Consider the following 22,139-nt stretch of genomic DNA (forward strand, 5'->3'; position numbering starts at 1 on the left):
GTGAGACCAAGAGATGAAAAACAAATTAAGGTTGAGTGCGATGGCTCACGCCTATAATCCCAGCACTTTGGGAGGCTGAGGCAGGTGAATCCCTTGAGGTCAGGAGTTCGCGACCAGCCTGGCCAACATGGTGAACCTCGTCACTACTAAAAATACAAAAATCAGCCAGGTGTGGTGGCGGGTGCCTGTAATCCCAGCTATTCCGGAAGCTAAGGCAGGAGAATCACTTGAACCTGGGAGGTAGAGGTTGCAGTGAGCTGAGATCTCGCCACTGCAAGTGACAGAGAGAGACCCTGTCTCAAAAAAAAAAAAAAAAAGAAAGAAAAACAAATTAAAATGACAGTAGTGAGAGTGGTGATGAAGTTGGGAATGTACAATGTTGCAAGAAGGCGGAACTAACATGAATTAGACAGGAGGGCTCACAAAGGAGTGACGAAATACCCTCAGTTTCTGGAATGAAGGAGGAGCAGATACGGTCAGGCGGAGGAAAAAAGCAGAAGGGGGCTGACTATAGGGAAGGGGGAAATTATGGAGAATAACAAGGTAATCTGAGTTTGAGATACTCATAGTAGAAATGTCTAGTAAGAAACTGAAAATATAGAGGTTTTTCTATTGGGAAATGAAATTTTTTATTGCTCTGTAAGGGCGCGCGCGCACACACACACACACACACACTCTCTCTCTCTGTTATATACATTGCAAATATTTTTGCCAGTCTGTCTAAATCCATCTGCCGATCCATCCGTCCATCCATCTATCTACCCGCTCATCCATCTCCACAAAGCTCTGAATTTCCCTTTGTGATTTCTACTTTTGGCATCACGCTTAAAAAAAAAGTTTTTTTCCACCCCCTTATTGTATAAATATCCACCTAAAATTGTTCCTAGTGTTTTTATCGGTTTCTTTTTGGTCACATTTAAATGTTTTAAACATCTAAACTGAGTGTGGTGGCTCACGCCTGTAATCCCAACACTTTGGCAGGCAGAGGTGGGTGGATGACTTGAGGTCAGGAGTTCGAGACCAGCCTGGCCAACATGGTGAAACCCTATCCTTACTAAAAATACAAAAATTGGCTAGGTGTGGTAGTGCATGCCCGTAATCCCAGCTACTAAGGAGGGTGAGGCAGGAGAATTGCTTGAATCCGGGAGGCGGAGGTTGCAGTGAGCTGAGATCATGCCACTGCACTCCAGCCTGGGCGAGACAGCAAGACCCTGTCTCTAAATAAATAAATGAATAAATAATAGACTTTATTTTGCGTGGGGCTCAGCTCTGATTCTACTGGCTTCTACACAGTTGGCCCGTTATTCTACCATTTACTAAAGACTCTGTCCTTCTTTAATGTACTTAAATTTGAGGAACTTTTATTTTCAAACTTTTTTCTTTAATAGAAATTATGTCTCGCTGTTTTGCCCAGGTTGGTTTTGAATTCCTGGCCTCAAACGACCCTCTCACCTCGGTTTCCCAAAGTGTCAGGATTACAGGCGTGAACCACCGTGCCTGGACAATTGAGCAATTTTTTTTTTTTTGAGACGGGAGTCTTGCTCTGTCGCCCAGGCTGGAGTGCAGTGGTGCAATCTCGGCTCATTGCAAGCTCCGCCTCCCGGGTTCACGCCATTCTCCTGCCTCAGCCTCCCATGTAGCTGGGACTACAGGTGCCCGCCACTGCACCCGGCTAATTTTTTTTTTGTATTTTTAGTAGAGACGGGGTTTCACCGTGTTAGCCAGGATGGTCTCGATCTCCTGACCTCGTGATCCGCCCGTCTCGGCCTCCCAAAGTGTTGGGATTACAGGCGTAAGCCACTGCGCCAGGCTCAGAGCAATTTTTATATACAACTTTTTCTTAGTTTTGACGTCTGCAAAAATTCAGAAAGCTACTCTAAGAAAATGACAATCAACCATCTGCGTACAAAAAGAATTAGCCACTTAACACAACTGGTCCTTTTTCCATTGGAAAAATCCATCGGAAATTGGATTTCTAATTACATTTGGGCTTTCCATGGAAACCACACAGCAGCTGGTCATCTATATATTCATTAAAATCCTACAAATTGGAGAGTTGTTTTTTTTTTTTTTTTTTTTGAGACGTAGTCTCACTCTGTAGACCAGGCTGAAATGTAGTGGCACGATCTCGCTGCTTCAGCTTTCTCAGTAGCTGGGACTACAGGCATGCGCCACCACGCCTGGCTAATTTTCTTATTTTCAGTAGAGACGGGGTTTCAACATGTTGGCCAGGCCGGTCTCGAACTCCTGATCTCAGGCAATCTGCCCATCTCAGTCTCCCAAAGTGCTGGGATTACAGGTGTGAGCCACCACTCCCGGCCTGCAGAGATTTTTTTTTTTTTAAGGGTGGGAAGATCACAGAAATGCATCGAACCACACGTCGTCCAACTTAGAAGAAGTGAAAAGGTAAAAATATAGGCTATTCCATAAAATTTAAAGAATAAGCTGTGCTTTTGTGCTTCAGGCTATCTTGATAGCAAGGATTCTCAACACTACATAATTTTTTTTGTAAGATGGAGTCTTGCTCTGTTGCCCAGGCTGGAGTGCAGTGGTGTGATTTCAGCTCACTGCAACCTCTGCCTCCTGGGTTCAAGCGATTCTCCTGCCTCAGCCTCCCAAGTAGCTGGGATTACAAGCTCCTGTCACCATGCCCAGCTAATTTTTGTGCTTTTAGTAGAGATGGGGTTTTGCCATGTTGGCCAGGCTGGTCTCGATCTCCTGACCTCAGGTGATCCGCCCATCTCAGCTCCCAAAGTGATGAGGTTACAGGTGTGAGCCACCTCACCTGGCCAACATTACATAATTTTTATTTTATTTTTTCCCAACTCCCTTTAGGAAAATCAGAGGGCACCGGCGTGGTCATTTGGGGGTTAATTCTCACTGATGTTGAATGCCCCAGTCTTTGCTCTGTTCATTGGAGCATTAAATCTGAAGGCTCAGGAGAGCGATGCATTCGGGCTGTGCAGGAGTGATGCCATAAAGCTCGGCATTAAAAATTCATATTGCAGGCTTGCCTTAGAACTCAGGAGAGGTGGCGAGGAAATATGAGACACCCCACTGTCTTTCTGGCAATTGGAGACATTCCTCAACAAATAGCACCTCGGGAAGAGAATGAAAGGGCAAACAAGCCGTGAAGGAAATCAATGAGTTCAATTATCTCCCTGGCTCCTGCCTTCCTATAGGAAACTTTTCATTCTTTGAGGCGGGTTCCAAAAAGTTTTTTTAATGAAATCCCCAAACAAGAGCCCTGGGCATCCTTGCTGGGTGCCTGGCTGTTTGGCACCTCTTTTAATTTGTTTCACACCAGCCCAGGGTGCCCCAAATTCTCCAAGCCAGATGGAGCCAGATCTCCAACGTGGGCCACCACCTCGGTGTCACGGTCAGCTGGGAGGGGACCGAACAGCTTGTTCTCACTTTAAAACTTGGATCTTGCAAAAATGTGGCACATAGAAGACAGTTAGTTACTAGATTATTAACCTCTGGTGTTGATTTTTTCTTCGAGATGGAGTCTCACTCTGCTTCCCAGGCTGGAGTACAGTGGCACAATCTCGGCTCACTGTAGCCTCTGCCTCCTGGGTTCAAGCCATTCTCCTGCCTCAGTCTCCTGAGTAGCTGGGTTTACAGGCGCCCACCACCACACCCGGATAATTTTTGTATTTTTAGTAGAGACGAGGTTTTACCATGTTGGCCAGGCTGGTCTCGAACTCTTGACCTCAAGTGATATGCCCATCTTGGCTTCCCAAAGTGTTGGGATTACAGGGGTGAGCCACTGTGCCTTGTCCCGGTGTTGATTTTTTAGAGACATGTCTATGAAGGCATTTGCAGTTGTGCAATGGTTTGAACTTGGAACTTCTGGCCACCATATTTAGTGGTACCTCAATGGTGACTAATGCAGATTTTAAAATTTAGGGTCCCTGAGGAAGATGATGGGAAACAAAGCCTTATACCTGGGTCCCCCAGCTGTGGCACGCTAATATGGATGAGCAGGTCTTGCAGTGCAGATAATGATTTTTATAAATTCTTCATGGAAAGCAACAGAATTCTTTGAGACGGAGTCTCGCTCTGTCGCCCAGGCTGGAGTGCAGTGGTGCGATCTTGGCTCACTGCAAGCTCCGCCTCCCGGGTTTACGCCATTCTCCTGCCTCAGCCTCCCGAGTAGCTGGGACTACAAGCACACGCCACCTCGCCCGGCTAGTTTTTTTTTTTGTATTTTTTTAGTAGAGACGGGGTTTCAGAATTCTTAAGAGTGGGAAGACACCTTGAGCAGGGGGAGGTAAGCAGACCTTTTTAAAATGTGCCAAGTGATGCCAGGCACCTTGCAGGCAGCAGCAGCAATGTCAGCCACCCTTTATAGAGGTCCTGTGCCAGGCACTAATGTGGCATTCTTTTCTTTCTTTTTGAAACAGAGTCTCTCTCTGTTGCCCAGGCTGGAGTGCAATGGCACAATCTCAGCTCACTGCAACCTCTACCTCTCCAGTTCAAGTGATTCTTCTGCCTCAGCTTCCTAGCTAGAATTACAAGCACCTGCCACCACGCCTGGCAAATTTTTGTATTTTTAGTAAAGACAGGGTTTCGTCATGTTGCCCAGCCTGGTCTTGAACTCCTGGCCTCAAATGATCCACCTGCCTTGATGTCCCAAAGTGCTGGGATTACAGATGAGGCAAGGCATTCTTTTGTTTCACTTATGAAAATACTGAGGTCTGAGTAAGGAAAACTCCTGCCCTGCTTGAGGTTACATAATTCATGGAGTCGGGAATTAAACCCAGGTCTTTATGATGTTACAACCCAGGTTCTTCCCACAGTGACTCATGCTGTGCCCCATGCCCTGGATGCAGCCCTGCCTGAAGGCCACTCCACAAACAGGCCCCGCTGGGAGACAGTATCAGAGATCCAGGCCTCTGGGAAGTAGAACTGGGCAAGAAAATGCAAGAGGCTGACAAAGGGGCCGGCTCCTCTGTCCTGCCTGGCGTTTGGTCCGATCCTTTCATTTTACTAGAGAGGTCGGTGCTGCGGCCGAGGGAGGGGCTTTGTGGGGCCACACCTGGGGACAGATGGGACCAGAGTAAGGGTCTCTGAGCCGTGCACATCATCCACTGTCCCTGACTTTTCATTAGAGACATCTACAAATATCACAGAGCAGCAGCCTAGGAACACGGGCCCCGTGCCAGTGCTGCTGTGAATCTTTGGAGAATTCTGGGCTTCCAAACTCACTTGTCTGATGATGGCCTTGGGAGGCTACCTCAAGATTCCACAGCCGGCCTGTACTCCCAGCACTTCTGGAGGCTGAGGCGGGCCGATCACCTGAGGTCAGGAGTTCAAGACCAGCCTGGCCAACATGGCGAAACCCTGTCTACTAAAAATACAAAAATTTGCCGGGCGTGGTGGCACATACGTGTAGTCCCAGCTACTTGGGAGGCCGAGGCAGAAGAATCGCTTAAATCTGGGAGGTGGAGGTTGCAGTGAGCCGAGATCATGCCGCAGCACTACAGCCTGGGCGACAGAGCAAGACTCCATTTCAAAAGAAACAAAAAAATAAACAACAACAACAACAAAAAAACGAAAAAGATGCCACAGCCACTGGCAGAACATAAAGGCATAAAAAGAAGGGGGACAAAGCTCCCCAGATTAAAACCTGTAGGGCAACGAAAGCAGTGTAATAAATCAGGCTCCTGAACAGCAGGGAAACAAGTGGGTCTTAGGACTCACCTACGTGATGGAATGTTACGCAGTGTACACTGTGTTTCTGAAGCATATTTAATGATAAGCAAGAAATATTTACAACATGTCAGGTGTTAAAAAAAAAAAACCCCTAGAAATCAAAATCATGTTATCAGTCTATGCCACTGGTAAAAAACAGACGAGTTTGGGCGAAGTATCTCACGCCTATAATCCCACCCTGCACTTTGGGAGGCCAAGGTAGGAGGATTGTTTGAGCCCAGGAGTTCAAAACCAGCCTGGGCAACACGGCAAGACCCTGTCTCTACAAAAAACACAAAAATCGGCCTGGCATGGGGTACACACCTGCAGTCCCAGCTACTCAGGAGGCTGAGGCAGGAGGATTGCTCGAGCCCAGGAGTTGGAGGCTGCAGGAAGCTATGATAGTGTCACTGCCCTGCAGCCTGGGTGACAGGGTGAGACCCTATCTCATAAAAAGAAAAAAGAAAGCACTATATAGATCAGGGGTCCCCAGTCCCTGGGCCACATCTGTGGCCTGTTAGGAACTGGGCCGCACAGCAGGAGATGCACCGCAGGAGGGAAGCTTCGTTTGTATTTACAGCTGCTCCCCATTGCTCTCATGACTGCTTGAGCTCTGCCTCCTGTCAGCTCAGCAGCAGCATTAGATTCTCATAGGAGGGCAAACCCTACTGTGAACTGCGCATGCGAGGGATCTAGGCTGCACACTCCTTATGAGAATCTAACGCCTGATGATCTGTCACTGTCTCCCGTCACCCGCAGATGGGACCGTCTAGTTGCAGGAAAACAAGCTCAGGCTCCCACTGATCCTACATGATGGTAGAATTATTTCATGATATAGTACAATGTCATAATAATAAAGTGCACAATAAATAGAACATGCTTGAATCATTCTGAACTGCGCCCCCCACCGCACTGGTCCGTGGAAAAATTGTCTTTCATGAAACTGGTCCCTGTTGCCAAAAAGGTTGGGGACAGCTGTGTTAGATTTTGCCTAACTGTAGGCTAATTAATGTGTGTGTTCTGAGGATGCTTAAAATAGGTGAGGCTAAGCTATGACGTTCAGGTTAGGTGTATTAAACGCATTTTAGACTTAAGGTATTTACAAGTTACGATGGGTTTAGGGGGACATAATGCCCAATATGTAATAATGTAAGGAACAATCTGAATGAAAAAAAAGACTATGGAAATAGGCCAAAATGTTAACAATGATTGTCTTTGCTGTGGGATTATGAGTGATAATCTGCTTCCTTTAAAAAAATCTTTGAGAATTTTCTAAATTTTGTATAGTAAACATATACAGCTTTGTACTTGAAAATAACGTCATGGGCCAGGCGCACTGGCTCACACCTGTAATCCTAGTACTTCGGGAGGCCGAGGCGGAAGGATCATTTGAGGCCAGGAGTTCAAGACCAGCCTGGCCAACATGATAAAACCCTGTCTCTACAAAACATACACACACACATACAAATAGCCGGAAGTGGTGGTGCACGCTTGTAGTCCCAGGTACTCGGGAGGCTGAGCTGGAGAATTGCTTGAACCTAAGAGGCAGAGGCTGCAGTGAGCCGAGATCACACCACTGCACTCCAGGCTGAGCAACAGTATGAGACTCTGTCTCAAAAATAAAAATAAAACAAAAACTCTAAAAAGGAAAATAATGTCATGTAAAAGGAAACAGCCTATAATTCCAGCTACTTGGGTGGCTGAGGTGGGAAAATTGCTTGAACCCATGAGGCAGAGGTTGTATAGTGAGCTAAGATTGAATCACCACACTCCAGCCTGGGTGATACAGTGAGACTTTGTCTCAAAAAAAAATAATAATAATAAATAAATAAATAAAATAAAAACAGTAGGACTGGTTGAGACTGCATGATAAAATTCTTTTTAAAAATTAAGTATATTCATAAACATGTTTATATACATGGACACATGTATAGTGCCTGTGTTTTTTTTTTTTTTTTTTTGGTTTTTGTTTTTGAGACAGAGTTTCACTCCTATCAAGCAGGCCGGAGTGGAGTGGTGCGATCTCAGGAGTATCCCACGGGAAGGACGGTTCTCCTTTCTGCCAGCCTTCCCACCTTTCTTCACAAGGACCCTGGGTGGGACCGGGCAGCGTGAGGTGAGTCACTTTCTCCTCTGCCACTTGTGAAGCAAATAAGACGTGCCATGTCACTGAGATTTGCGTAGCCCAGGCCCTCCCAGCGGCAGTCAGGGACTCCCCGTGGTGAGTCAGAACCTCACAGCTTTAAGGAATTTTACTGGGGGCAGAAGGTGGCAGGAATGTTCCAGGCTGGGCCTCCGTCCTAACTCTTCACTGTTGAAGCACTTGAAGGCCGGGTGGTGCCTGCTTTCTGCTTAGGAGCCAACAGCATCCTGACTTTACCTTTCCAGAGCGCAAATGTCCTCACTGGGCAGACTGCAGGCTGAACACTACAGAGGTGGTAACCCTGACCCAGTCATCATCACAGGGAAGGCTCAAGAGTTCCTGCACAGCCACGATGTGCGAAGCCTGTGTGTACAGACCATGGGATAAAGGCCCTCTTTTGAGGTAGTTTTCAGTCTATACTTAAAAAATGAGGCCAGAGGCGGTGGCTCACGCTTGTAATCCAAGCACTTTAAAAGGCCAAGGCGGGCGGATCACCTGAGGTCAGGAGATCGAGACCAGCCTGGCCAACATGGCGAAACCCCGTCTCTACTAAAAATACAAAAATTAGCTGGGCATGGTGGTGTGTGCCTGTATTCCCAGATACTTGGGAGGCTGAGACATAAGAATCGCTTGAACTCAGGAGGTGGAGGTTGCAGTGAGCTGAGATCATGCCACTGCCCTGCAGCCTGGGCAACAGAGGGAAACTCTGTCTCAAAGAAAAAAAAAAATTTCTACTAACCACATTTATTTTACAATATATCGGCATTAACTATCGTCACTATGCTGTCTAATATATCTCTCAAACTTATTCCTCCTGTCCACCTATAAATATGTATCATTTAACCAACCTCTCCTCACCCCCTGGTAACCACCATTCTTCTTAACTTTTATGTGATCAACATTTAGAGTCAACATGAGTGAGATCTTGTGGTATTCGTCTTTCTGTGCCTGGTTCATTTCACTTAACGTAACATCCCCCAGATGAATCCATGTTGTTGTTGCAAATGGCAGGATTTCCTTTTGTAAGTCTCCATCGTATTACGCTGTGGATCTACACCACATTTTCTTCATCCACTCATCTGAAGCTGGGCGCACAGGTCACTTCCCCATCTAGGCTGCTGTGTGAATAGTGCTGTGATAAACGTGTGAGTGCAGGCATGCCTGCAACACAGCCATTTCCTTTCTTTGGATAAATACCCAGCAGTGACACTGCTGGATTGCAGCCTGCATTTGGCACTGCTATGCAGGCTGCAGGAACGCCCGTTACCATGCCTGACCCTCACAATTCTGGGATGCAGGAAGGGGTGTGTCATGACACCCCCGTTTCACAGATCACCATATGTGCTACGATCTATACATTGTATTCACTCAACAGTCCGTTACCTATTTCCTTCACATATACACTGTGAAATCCCTAGGCTTGCCTTAACAGTGAATCAGAAAAACTTTAAGGATCTCTTAAATAGGTAAAGTCTGTATGAATGCACGCCAAACCCAGGTGACAGTCTGTGAATAATGATTTTCTCTACCCTCTTAAAGGATGCTGGATGAATATGGTTGCTTTATTGGCCAGGCGCGGTGGCTCATGCCTGTAATCCCAGCACTTCGGGAGGCTGAGATGGGTGGATCACTTGAGCTGAGGAGTTCAAGACCAGCCTAGGTAACATGGTGAAACCCCATCTCTACTAAAAATACAAAAATTAGCCAGGTGTAGTGATACACGCCTGTGATACCAGCAACTTGGGTGGCTAAGGTGGGAAAATCGTTTGAACCCTGGAGGTGGAGGTTGTAGGGAACCAAGATCATATCATTGCACTCCAGCCTGGGTGACAGAGTGAGATCCTGTCTCGAAAGAAAGAAAGAAAATAAAAGCAGTAGGACTGGTTGAGAGACTGTATGATAAAAAATTAAAAAAAACTGATTGCATGTTTATATTCATAAACATGTTTATATACATGGACACATGCACAGTTCCTCTGTTTTTTTATTTTTTTTTTTATTTTTGAGATAGAGCCTCACTCTGTTGCCCAGGCTGGAGTGCAGTGGCACGACCTCGGCTCACTGCAACCTCTGCCTCCCGAGTTCAAGTGATTCTCCTACCTCAGCCTCCCAAGTAGCTGGGATTACAGGCACGCGCCACCACGCCCAGCTAATTTTTGTATTTTTAGTAGAGATGAGATGTCACCATGTTGGCTAGTCTGGTCTTGAACTTCTGACCTCAGGTGATCCACCGGCCTCGGCCTCCCAGAGTTCTGGGATTACAGGTGTGAGCCACCGTGCCCGGCTGCCTCTCTATTTATGTGTACGTGTTTTTGGGTACAGAGTGTGTGAGCCTGTGTGTGTACATGTGATGTCTGTAAGCCGCCTCCCACCCTGTCTTTATCGTTCCAGCAACTGACACCACACCTACCATGGTAAAGCAGGGCTTCCCTAAACACCAATGAAGGAGAGGAGTCAAGTTTGGCAATTCTCATTGATGCTTTGCAACAGACATGTCTATTACATGTCAATTACATTTCCTAGCCAGGTCTGGGGTCCACAGAACAGGCAAAGAATCTTTGATGCTCAGAGGAATTTCTACCTGGACTTGGAACTATGAAGCCACCCCCTGTTTCTGCCTAGGCCCCAGCCTGGGGAGACACCAGGTCATGGTTGTACTATTCAGAGGGGGCCAAGACAGCTGGTGTTGGTACAAAAGACAAGGAAATTCCTTCAGGGCTCACCCAGGCATCAATTTTCAGGTGTGGAGCAAAATACTTGTACAGAGATGAAAAAAATCCCAAGAATTCTACAAAATCCACAAGCCCTATTGGAGATAAGACACAGGAAGAAGGAAAAAAACAAAACAAAACAAAAAAAACTGGCCATCGGTTTTTCCCTGCAAGTCTGATTTAGAGCTCTCTAAGGTTTAAGGGACAGGAGGTTCTTTATTCAAGTCCATACTCTCAAAACCATAAAAGTGGCTGCTTCTCTATTTTTAGGGAAATTAATCCAACCAGGATAATTACAGCAACTAGTACTGGAAACTGATGACTCATCAAAAAGCCAGGAAATAGAACATTTTACATTCTTAAAGGTACAGCAGACAGACTCTATTTTCAGGATGCTTAAGTTGTCCCTTTCAAATTCAATCAGGGGATGCAATATTTGTCTAAATATGATGGTCAAGACAGTTGGGTGATTCTCAGGTTTAGTCAACTGGGCTCTACCTGGCCCCAGTTCCGTGAGTCTTTCATGAGGAATTATTGTTCAGAAAGGGAAAAATCAATCTGCTAGGGTCAATACAACGAGGGCTTGTGAGACTGGGAAAGGCTGAACCCCCCGGGAATGCCTGCCTTCACCTGGCTAGCCCTCACCTTCACTGCTTGATTACAAAACTGGCACCAGAAAGGGGCTTTGAAGACTGCTGTGGTCTCAAGCAAAAAGCACTGGAATTTGAGCCTAAAGGACCAGGTCCGGGGCCTGACTCTGCGTGTTCCTGGGACTGCCTCCTCATCCATGCAATGAGCACAGTAAAAGCTGCCTTGATGACTGCAGGAAAGGGCAGACGAGATAACACTCAGGAAACCACTGTGAAATAGTCCAGCACAGCACGTAAACAAAGTATCCATCCCAGCTGCTCACGCCTGTCATCCCAGCAATTCAGGAGGCCAAGGCCGGGGGATCACTTGAGTCTGGGAGTTCGAGACCAGCCTGGCCAACATGGCAAAACCTCATCTCTACTAAAAATACAAAAATTAGCCGGGTGTGGTGGCAGATATCTACAATCCCAGTTACTTGGGAGGCTGAGGCAGGAGAATCGCTTGAACCCGGGAGGCGGAGGATGCAGTGAGCCAATATCGTGCCACTGCACTCCAGCCTGGGCAATAGAGCAAGACTCAGTTTCAAAAAAAAAAAAAAAAACACCAAAAAACAAAAATTAGCCAGGCATAGTGACACGAGCCTGTAATCCCAGCTACTCCAGCAGCTGAGGCAGAAGAATCCCTTGAACCCGGGAGGTACAGGTTGCAGTGAGCCATGATCGCACCACTGCACTCCAGCCTGAATAACCGAGAGAGATCCTGACTCAAATAAATAAATAAATAAATAAAAAGAAAGTATCCATCCTATCCACATTCAGCATGCAGAGAGTTGTCTTAAATTGCTGGTATCCTCCTCCCCTCCTTTAAAAAATTATTATTATTATTTTTACAGACGGGCTCTCATTCTGTCACTCAGGCTGGAGTATAGTGATGCAGTCATAGCTCACTACAGGCTGGAACTTCCAGGCTCACGCGAACTTTCCAACTCAGCCTCCCAAGTAAATGGAACTAAAGGTACAACACCACGCCCAGCTAATTTTTTGTATATTTTGGTAGAGATGGGGTCTCACTATGTTGCCCAGGCTGGTCTCAAACTCTTGGGCTCAAGTGATCCTCCCACCTCGGTCTCCCAGAGTGCTGGGATGATAGGCGTGAGCCACTGGGCCCCGCCTCCTCCCCTTTCCAAATTCTGTCCTATGTCCTTTTTTGGGACCTGGATTTCTCTATCCCTCCAAAGAAGCATAGAGGCTTCCCCACACTGAGTTAGCCACACGAAAGTTTTCTGCTGTTTCAGAGCACGTTGTGTTTTGTGATGAAGCACTGGTTATACACACGTTATAAAGAAAATACTCTAAAATTAACCCAAGTGAAGTTCCTCGTAAATGTCTCTTTTGTAACCATACTGTGGAAGTATGTGTATACACAATGTCATTCTTTGAAAAAAGCATATACGCTAGGAATACAACATGAGTAACCTTAAGAAATATGAATTTTACTGGCAGGAAAGGTTTGGGAGGTGCAAATTCTCCTAAGACTAACGTGAGCTATAAAAAATGTAGTATTTCAGTGCAATTCAATATTTTCTTTCATCAAGGCTCAGTGCCTCGGCCCACGAGTGGGGAGGAATGCAAGAAGCTGACTGTGTGTATTGCAGCTGGAAGTCCTTTTCTAACCCAGATTTGGGGGGACAGGGCATAGGATCGTGGACTTCAGCAAAAATGGGAATTCCTGCACTTTTGCCCGGAACACTAGCCGCTTGGCTGGGAGGGCGACATTCCTGCTGGAGGGTGCAGTAGCAACCCAAACTCAATAACAAGTAAGTGAACAGCTGCAGGAGATGGATGCAGGAACTTGGGGCAGTGAGGGATGCCCAGGCCTCTCTCTGGGCCGGCTGCTGCTGCATGATTCCAGGGATCTGCCACCTCCATGGCCATCCATCCCAGGAAATTGTTTAGATGTTAAAATCCACACCACGTTCCTTTGCTGGACTCGCCAAGGTTAAGGCTATTAGGGTGGTAAATCTCCATTTGCTAAGAGAAGTGGGAAGATCCGTACACAGGGTGACCATCTGAGAAGGAGCTATGTTTTTAACTAAAGAAAAAAGAATGCCAGGCATAGTGGCTCATGCCTGTAATTCCAGCACTTTGGGAGGCTGAGGTGGGAGGATCACCTGAGGCCAGGAGTTTGAGACCACCCTGGGCAACATAGTGAGACCCCGACTCTAAAAAAAATTTCCAAAAAGAAAAAAAGGGCAGAAATAATTCATTTATTTAACCCAGAAATGGTTATAATCGGAAACCTTGCAATCTTCTTACACAACAACTGTTTTGGCAAAGCCCCCATGTTCCAACAAATATTAAACTGTGCTTGCCATTTGTCTAAGGAATCTTGCATTAATAAACATGAAGAAGAACACTTTTACCTCCCACTCTCAACGACAGGACAAAACAAAGACCAGCTGTATTCATCAATGGGCCCTTGTTCTGCACATAAAGGCTAATTACATTTTGCTTCAAGCCTACACATGGAAAACTTTACTGCCGTTGTCTCCGCCACAGTCAGCCCGTGCTGTCCCAGCTGACACATGGCGATGACTGCTCACGATAAACCAGGGTCTCGGAGCAGCCTCGGTGCCATAGACCTGCGGGCTTCTCCCCAAAACCGGGGAGAGGGATGGGTACCCTGTGACATCTCCCCATGACAGACAGGCAATGTGCACCCAGTCCGTCGTGGTGAAGGTCAATTTCCTCCAAGGCCATTAATTTCAGAAACGCATACCATGCCCTGCTGTGAGCTTGCTGGGAATAGCTTCTATCTGTCGACAGCTTAGCCTCAGACTCTCACCATGCCAGGTGCTGTACACACACATCCCATTCCTCTTCAATACCACTCAGTGGGCCGGGTGCGGTGGCTCACGCCTGTAATCCCAGCACTTTGGGAGGCTGAGGTGGGTGGATCATGAGGTCAGGAGATCAAGATCATCCTGGTTAACATGGTGAAACCCCGTCTCTACTAAAAAGACAAAAATTAGCCAGATGTGGTGGTGCACGCCTGTAATCCCAGCTACTCGGGAGGCTGAGGCAGGAGAATCGCTTGAACCTGGGAGGCGGAGGTTGCAGTGAGCAGAGATTGTGCCACTGCACTCCAGCCTGGACAACAGAGTGAGATTCCATCTCAAAACAGAACAAAATAAAAACAACAACAAACAACACCCAGTGACTTGACTCCTGGTATGCCTGCTGTACAGGTCAGAAAGGGAGGTGGACAACTCATAGCTCATTCAGGGTCACACAGAGTGCTGGTAGTGGACCCTAGTGAATTACTCCCAAGTCAGTCTTTCTCCAAAACCCATCTTCCTTCATGCCTCTCCAATTCCCGTCAACAAATATTTAAGAATTCCTCCTTTTTTTTTTTTTTTTTTTTGAGACAGGGTCTTGCTCTGTCACCCAGGTTGGAGTGCAGTAGTATAATCTAGGCTCACTGCAGCCTCGACCTCCTGGGCTCAAGTGATCCTCCCACTTCAGCCCCATAAGTAGCTGGGACTACAGTTACGAGCTACCACACTGGGATAATTTTTGTATTTTTTGTAGAGACAGGGTTTCGCCATGTTGCCCAGGCTGGTCTCGAACTCCTGGGCTCAAGTGAGACACCCGCCTCAGCCTCCCAAAGTGCTGGGATTACGGGTGTGAGCCACCGTGCCCGGCCCTAAGAATCCCTCCTTCTGAAGAGGGAAAAGAAATCGTTTTTGAAATGCTGTAAGACCATATGTGAAAAGATTTACCCCCAAGGGGCTTATATTCATAAGCATGAATGAAAACGTGTCTGGTCTAATAAAATATGCGTAGGTTGGACTTGAAGCAGATGTAACAGTGACAAATCTGTCCTGGAAAATAAAAGGGGAGGGAAAGGCAGCAGAGGAAGTCTCCGATTGAGCCCATGGCCTCCAAAGTTAAAAGAAAGTAGCCAAGATCCAATAATCTCAGGCCATTCTCTGCATTTTTGGGGGATGACTTACTCCGGGAACTATTAGTGTACGTCGTTGGTCCTGGGCTGCCTTTGTCAGTGTCCAGACCGTTTCTAATGTGGGAAATGCCCTGCCAGGCTGCGCCCATCCTGCCCCACAGGCAAATCATTCGGAACCTCTGGTGGGTCCTCCCCAAGACAGGCTTCGCCAGGCTTGCATCTTCACAAACCTCTGCAAACCCTGAATTGACTCATCTTCCAATCCCGAACCTCATACCACCCTCTTTAGGAAGCCTTCCTTGACAATTCTTTCCCTGCACTCCCCTGGTGCCAGGGATGTTTTATGCCCTTCCCCAGCTCCCCTGGCTGGTGGGAGGAGAGAGGGGATCAGGTGAGGGGTCCCTGGCACTGCCCTGGGTCCCTCTCCCCTCTCCAAGGCCACGGCTCCCCTTGAGGGGGCCCTCACCTTCAGGCTCCAGCTTCCTTTCCCTCCTCTGGCTCATTCAAACCCAGGCGTGGAAATCCTACTGGTACTATGAGCCTAGGAACTGCACCTCTGCAAATAGGCCCAATGTTGACTTTTTTTTTTTTTTTTTTTTTTGCGATGGAGTCTTGCTCCATCGCCCAGGCTGGGGTGCAGTGGTGCTATCTCAGCTCATTGCAATCTCTGCCTCCCAAGTTCAAGCGATTCTCCTGCCTCAGTCACCTCAGTAGCTTGGGTTCCAGGCGTGCACCACCATGCTCAGCTAATTTTGGTATTTTTAGTAGAGACGGGGTTTCACCATGTTGGCCAGGCTGGTCTCGAACACCTGACCTCAGGTGATCCACCTGCCTCGGCCTCCCAAAGTGCTGGGATGACAGGCGTGAGCCACCGCACCCAACCAAACTCTCTTCTGACTATCCCAATGGGAGTGCCCTGCCTGCCACCTGCAGGCTCCCTATCTGACCTGCTGATGGCCAGTGCCCGTCCCCTTGATTGCAGCACTGGGCATGTTGGATTGCAATGGCCATGGAGCCATAAAAGGCTCAGAATTTGCACGGGGCAAGGCACAGAGGAAGCCTCTGTGAACATCTGTTGAATCAATGAATGAATCTATTATCTCTGAGCCGTGCCTATCATCTAACCGAGTGAGTCTCTTTCCCTTCGTGCACATCACACCCCTCAGCCTGGCTCACCACTGGGGAGACAAGAATGTTTCTTACTTCAGAGGGCTGGTGGGGCGCACCCCAAGGGAGCCACTGCCCTCTCAGCTGTAGTCCTGAGACAGGGCTAATTTTTACGTGAAGGGGATTAAGCCCCTGACATGTTTTTTAAAACAAAAAAATATTTTTTTAATTAAAAATTTTTTTTAGGGACAAGGTCTTGCTCTGTTGCCCAGGCTGGAGTGCAGTGGCAAGATCATAGCTCACTGCAGCCTCAACTCCTGGGTTCACATGATCCTCCCACCTCAGGCTCCCAAGTAGCTGGGACTACAGGTACATACCACCATGCCCATGCCTGATGAAATACAGTAATTTTTAAAAATCAGATTTACTGAGAAAAACAACTTACTTAGTACAAGTAAGTTGCTTAATCAGGTCCAAGCAGAAGTAATTGAGAGAAGAAAGTAGCTGATCTAGTGGTGATGTTTTAGTCTTTGTCAGTTTCATACTCATGATCAGAATCCGTTCTGACCACCAGGCCGAGGAGCTGGGCTCTTGAGGTCTCAGGCTACTAAACGACCCAGAGCAAAGGGCCAAGAACCCCATACAGCATCCCGAAAGCAACAGACCCAGCAGCACCCTCAAAGCCCAAGGTCACGTGAGATGGCGCAGAGGGATACTAAGTACCAGCACCCATATAGAACTGGAGCCTGGCGGGACAGTGGCGCCATTCAGAAGCACCCATCTTCTTGCTGATGCCCACGGAGGCACTGTGTGAGCAGAGTAGGGGGACCTTAGTTACTGGAATAGGGAAACCCAAGAGACATGGCAGTAAGCACGCATGTGTATTTCCGCGGAAGACGGGAAGAGCCTTCCAGAACAGGAAAACGGGGTTCAAACTCTAGCCTCGCATTGCCCCCCTGGAATTTGGTAGAGGTGGCCATGGCTAGGAGCAATTTCTGTCATTTCTTCATCTTTTCATGATTTATGTCGATTGTTATTTCTTCCTTGCTGGTGTTCTGCGCGAAAGATGTGCTGGTAAAAAGTACACTTGTAGTGGACACCTCTAATTTCCTTTGGACAAGAGCTGGGTGGGAACTTAGCCTTTTGTGACTCTGCCTTCCCGAATCTGTGTCTATCCGTATATCCACACATAGCGTTGCAAGGTATGACATGAACCCGTATGCCTGCATGGGAATGGGCTTATTCTGGGGCAGGCCTTCCTAAAGGGCCCTGGAAGAAATGAAGAACTATGGCCCAAGGAAGAAGAGATGTGATTTACCCAGACCCAACTCCACACAAAAAATGTCCCATGTGTCACATCTTGTATAAACTAACTCCCAAATGTTCATGGCAGAAGGCATAGCAGTGACCAGGCTTTACAGTAAATGAAAGAAGTTTGTGGGAAGGGTTACCCAATGAGTGCTAGAATGTGCATTGAACCGACGCAAGTAACTCATGGGAAAGACACTGTGTCCCTGCAGCAGCACAGAGGTCAAGAACCTTCTCGATCCTGCCCTACACAAGCAAAATCAGGTGAGAAACGCGTGCCGATAAGGGAGGCCAAGCGGACAGACTTACTTTGCAGTAGTTTCTTCATCGTATTTGGTTTTCAGGTCAAATAATTCTGTTCGAGTTTTTTCCAGGGCTGAAAGGCAAAGCATATAAAACCAAGACGTAAGATATTAACTATTTAAATGAAATTTTAAAAGAATGCATATACAAGTAATCTATTCCCGTTTCAAAAGAGGCAAAGATTTCTGTGAAGAGTCAGGTACGTGGAAAAATAAAGATTAGAAAAACACAAAAGAGGTCAAGATGATGAAAATATAAAAAATGGAATAGGAAATCCCCTTTCATTTCTGCCTCATCGAATCCCAACCACCTACAAAGACAGAACCAATGTTAATAGTTTCCTCCCTCCCTCCCTTCTTCTCTCCCTTCCTTTCTTCTTTCCCATTCTCCCTTCCTTCTTTCTTTCTTTCCCTTCCATTTTTAAGAGACAAGTTTTCTCACTGTCACTCAAGCTGGAGTACAATGGCACAATCACAGCTTACTGCAACCTTGAACTCCTGGACTCAAGCCGTCCTCTTGCCTCACCCTCCCAAGTAACTGGGACTACAGGTGCAAGCCACTACGCTTGGCTAATATTTTAAAACACTGTTGTAGAGACAGGCTTTTGCTATGTTGCCCAGGCTGGTCTGGAACTCCTGGCCTGAAGTGATCCTCCCACCTTGGCCTCCCAAAGTGCTGGGATTACAGGTGTGAGCCGTTGCACCTGGATGATTTCATCTTTTAAGGTGTATTTTATTATTCCTGGCTGGGTGAGGTGGCTCACATTTTGGGAGGCTGAGACGGGCGGATCACCTGAGGTCAGGAGTTTGATACCAGCCTGGGCAACATGGTGAAACTCTGTCTGTACTAAAAATACAAAACTTAGCCAAGCATGGTGGCGCGTAGCCTGTAATCCTGGCTACTCAGGAGGATAAGGCAGGAGAATTAATTGCTTGAACCCTGGAGACGGAGGTTGCAGTGAGCCGAGATCACGTCACTGCACTCTAGGCCGGGGTGACACAGCGAGACTCATTTCAAAAAAGTGTAACAAAATAAAAGAAAGTGTATTTTACATTTAAAAAAATTTCCATACATAATTGCATGTATATATGTGTGTGTATGTATCTTTTTTTATTTTCTACCCCCATAAATGGGACAGTATGAATATTTCTTGAGACTAGTCTTTTTCCCTGGGCAGTATGGTATGGAAGTCCTTCCACCTGTGGATGCGGGCAGTGGCAATAACCTTCAGTTCTCTCATCAGGATACCTGGAAGTGAAGCTGCTGGCTGAACAGCTTGGGCACTGGAGTTTTACATAAATGCCACCCAGCTGGCCTCCCAAGAGGCTTCTTGCCCATCCATTCCTTAAGTGCCACTTCACCCTCACCAACACTGGGTGTTTCAGTAATTTTTGACAGTCTTTGTCAGGCCAGAGTTGCTATAGTTTTTTTCAAAGGCCAGGTGTGGTAGCTCACACCTGTAATCCCAGCATTTTGGGATGCTGAGGTGGGAGGATCGCTGGAGGCCAGAACTTCAAGACCAGCCTGGGCAGCACAGTGAGAATCCATGTCCATAAAATAAACAATGAAAAAAAAAAATTAGCCATGTGTGGTGGTGCGTGCCTGCAGTCTCAGCTACTTGGGAGGCTGAGGCAGGAGGATCACTTCAGCCCAGGATTTTGAGACTGCATTGAACTATGATTATATCACTGCTCTCCAACCTGAGCGACAGGGTGAGACCATGTCTCTAAAATGAAATAAAAAATTAGGCCGGGTGCGGTGGCTCACACCTGTAATCCTAGCACTTTGGGAGGCCAAGGCAGGTGGATCACCTGAGGTCAGGAGTTCGAGACCAGCCTGGCCAACATGGCGAAACCCCGTAAAAATACAAAAATTAGCCGGGCGTGGTGGCGTGTGCCTGTAATCACAACTACCCTGTAATCACAACTACTCAGGAGGCTGAGGCAGGAGAATCACTTGAACTCGGGGGGCAGAACTTGCAGTGAGACGAGATCGCGCCACTGCACTCCAGCCTGGGTGACAGAGCGGGACTCCATCTCAAAAATAAATAAATAAATAATTAAAAAATTCTGACAGTCTGACAGGCAAAACAGTCTTTCACTAATTGAATCTGCATCTCCCTGACTGTAAAAAAACTTTGCATTTTTTCATATGTGTAGCTTCCATTTGCATTTCTTCTGTGAACTGACTGTTCCTATCCTTTGCTTATTGTTCAATTGCACTGTTTCTCTCATTTAACGGATTGACTGGCAGCCTTTACATTTTTTAATTATCCATTTGTCAAACTGGTTGTGATTATTTTCTCCCACTCTTGTCATTTGTGTTTTAAGTTGAATCATGACTTCTGATGTCTGTCCACATTTCTGCTCAGTTCTGGGTCATCAAAAAAAAAAAACAAAAATTTAAAAGTACATTTAAATGAAATACATGGTGATGCTTCTCTTTCAGAAATAAAAAAGAAAGGCTGGGCGTGGTGGCTCACTAGAGCTCAGGAGATCGAGATTGGACTGGCCAACATGGTAAAACCTCATCTCTACTAAAAATACAAAAATTAGGCGGGTGTGGTGGCGGGCACCTGTTAATTCCAGCTACTGGGGACGCTGAGGTGGGAGGATTGCTTGAGCCCATGGAGGTAAAGGTTGCAGTGACCGGAGATCACGACACTGCGCACCAGCCTGGGTGGTAGAGCAAGACCCTGTTTCAAAAGAACAAAAACAAAAACAAAACAAAAACAGAAATAAAAACGAGAGAGAGGGCTGGGCACGGTGGCTCATGCCTGTAATCCCAGCACTTTGGGAGGCTGAGGTGGGCGGATCACGAGGTCAGGAGATGGAGACCATCCTGGCTAACATGGTGAAACTCCGTCTCCACTAAAAACACAAAAAATTAGCTGGGCGTGGTGGCGGACGCCTATAGTCCCAGCTACTGCTGAGGCAGGAAATGGCGTGAACCTGGGAGGCGGAGCTTGCAGTGAGCCAAGATCGCCACTGCACTCCAGCCTGGGTGACAGAGCAAGACTCTGTCTCAAAAAAAAAAAAAAAAAAAAAAAAAAGAGAGAGAGACAGAGAGAGAGAAAGAAGTTTAAAGATACTGTAAAAACTTGAGCATAACCTTTTTTGGTGGCTTTTAAATTTTAAAGGTCTGAAATTACTGTTCTCCTTAACTTCACTTAGGGTAGAAGTGAGGTTTTTTTTTTTCTATTATTGTTCCAAATGAAATGTCAGTCCTTGACAGTTTGGTGATTTAGACGTGTTTGTTGGAAAAAGAGCAGGAAGCAAGGATGGCGTGTGGAAGGGATGAAAATGGAATTGAGATCCTCCCACCTCTACATTAACAACTCAAAGTCAGTGAGGAATGAGGCGCAGCAGCTGGCGGGCGTGCTGCGGAATCTTCAGCGTGGGCTCACGGCAGCTCCCACGGCCCCCAAGAGCAACAGGTATCTGCGGGGACCGGGGCGGTCAGGGAGCCGACCCAACTCTCCCCCGGTCCTCCCCACATCCACAGTACTAGGAAGGAGAGTATCAAACCTGTTTGTAGGCTCTGAACCTTATGCTCAGCTTCCTCCAGCTTTGAGGTGGTGGACATCTGTGTCTCCTGCAGCTTTCTGCAAAGAAGAGGATGAAGCCAAATTGGTCATCTCCTTTACCAACTGAAATGCACGTGTGCCTTTGGGCTGAGCTCAGCTCCCTCCCTGCGCTCAGCTGGCAGCAGGCGTGCCACGGGGTATTGCCCGCGACGACACGTGGGCCGTGGGCCCTGCTCCTGCAGCTTCCACACCCCAACTTTGTAACTGCGTGTCACATCATGGGAAGTGTGCAACCCGTCGGGCTTGACGGGTGGTAACTGGCGTAGAAGGTTATCCTAAATGTAATTTGTTCTTGCAATGCCAGATTTTAAAAAGAAAAAAAAAAAAATCATCATCACGCACTCATTGTTTTCTGAAGTTAGCCCAAGAAGAATGATCCATTTACATTCTGCTGACACAATGAAGGAGTTTGTTGGAATAAAGGATGCACTAAATAGATGTGGCAGCTGTTTCGTCTCTGTTATAATGGAATGCGAACGCAACTGCAATACCTAATGGGGACATTGTGAATGCTTGCAACGGCATTCCACAGATTCACATTTCCCAGGATCTCTAAGTGACTTCCCTGGTCAATAAATAGCATTCCTTCCTCTTAATCTGCAAAAAAAAAAAAAAAAAAAAAAAAAAAAAGCTCCAAAAATAAGTTTATTATTTTTATGTCATATGAATATAACATATGCTCTCATAATAATAAACTGGGAATACAGAAAAGTAGAAATGACACAGTTTA

General features: G+C 46.8%; 3 protein-coding genes across 5 annotated transcripts in view; 1 reads left to right on the forward strand and 2 right to left on the reverse strand.

Annotated features, from left to right (window-relative positions):
• Positions 1–22,139, reverse strand: part of PRKRIP1 (PRKR interacting protein 1) — a 532,772-nt gene that overhangs the window by 260,147 nt on the left and 250,486 nt on the right. The gene's annotated exons all lie outside the window — the stretch shown is intronic.
• The window catches only part of IFT22 (intraflagellar transport 22), a 984,170-nt gene that overhangs the window by 150,335 nt on the left and 811,696 nt on the right, over positions 1–22,139 (forward strand). The window lies entirely within an intron of this gene.
• The window catches only part of CUX1 (cut like homeobox 1), a 1,083,765-nt gene that overhangs the window by 124,242 nt on the left and 937,384 nt on the right, over positions 1–22,139 (reverse strand). Inside the window, 2 exon segments of the mRNA XM_050783609.1 lie at positions 17,830–17,896; positions 21,351–21,427. Of these exon segments, the coding sequence (XP_050639566.1) occupies positions 17,830–17,896; positions 21,351–21,427 (144 nt within the window).

Source organism: Macaca thibetana, chromosome 3, assembly GCF_024542745.1.
Source record: "Macaca thibetana thibetana isolate TM-01 chromosome 3, ASM2454274v1, whole genome shotgun sequence".
NCBI lineage: Eukaryota > Metazoa > Chordata > Mammalia > Primates > Cercopithecidae > Macaca > Macaca thibetana.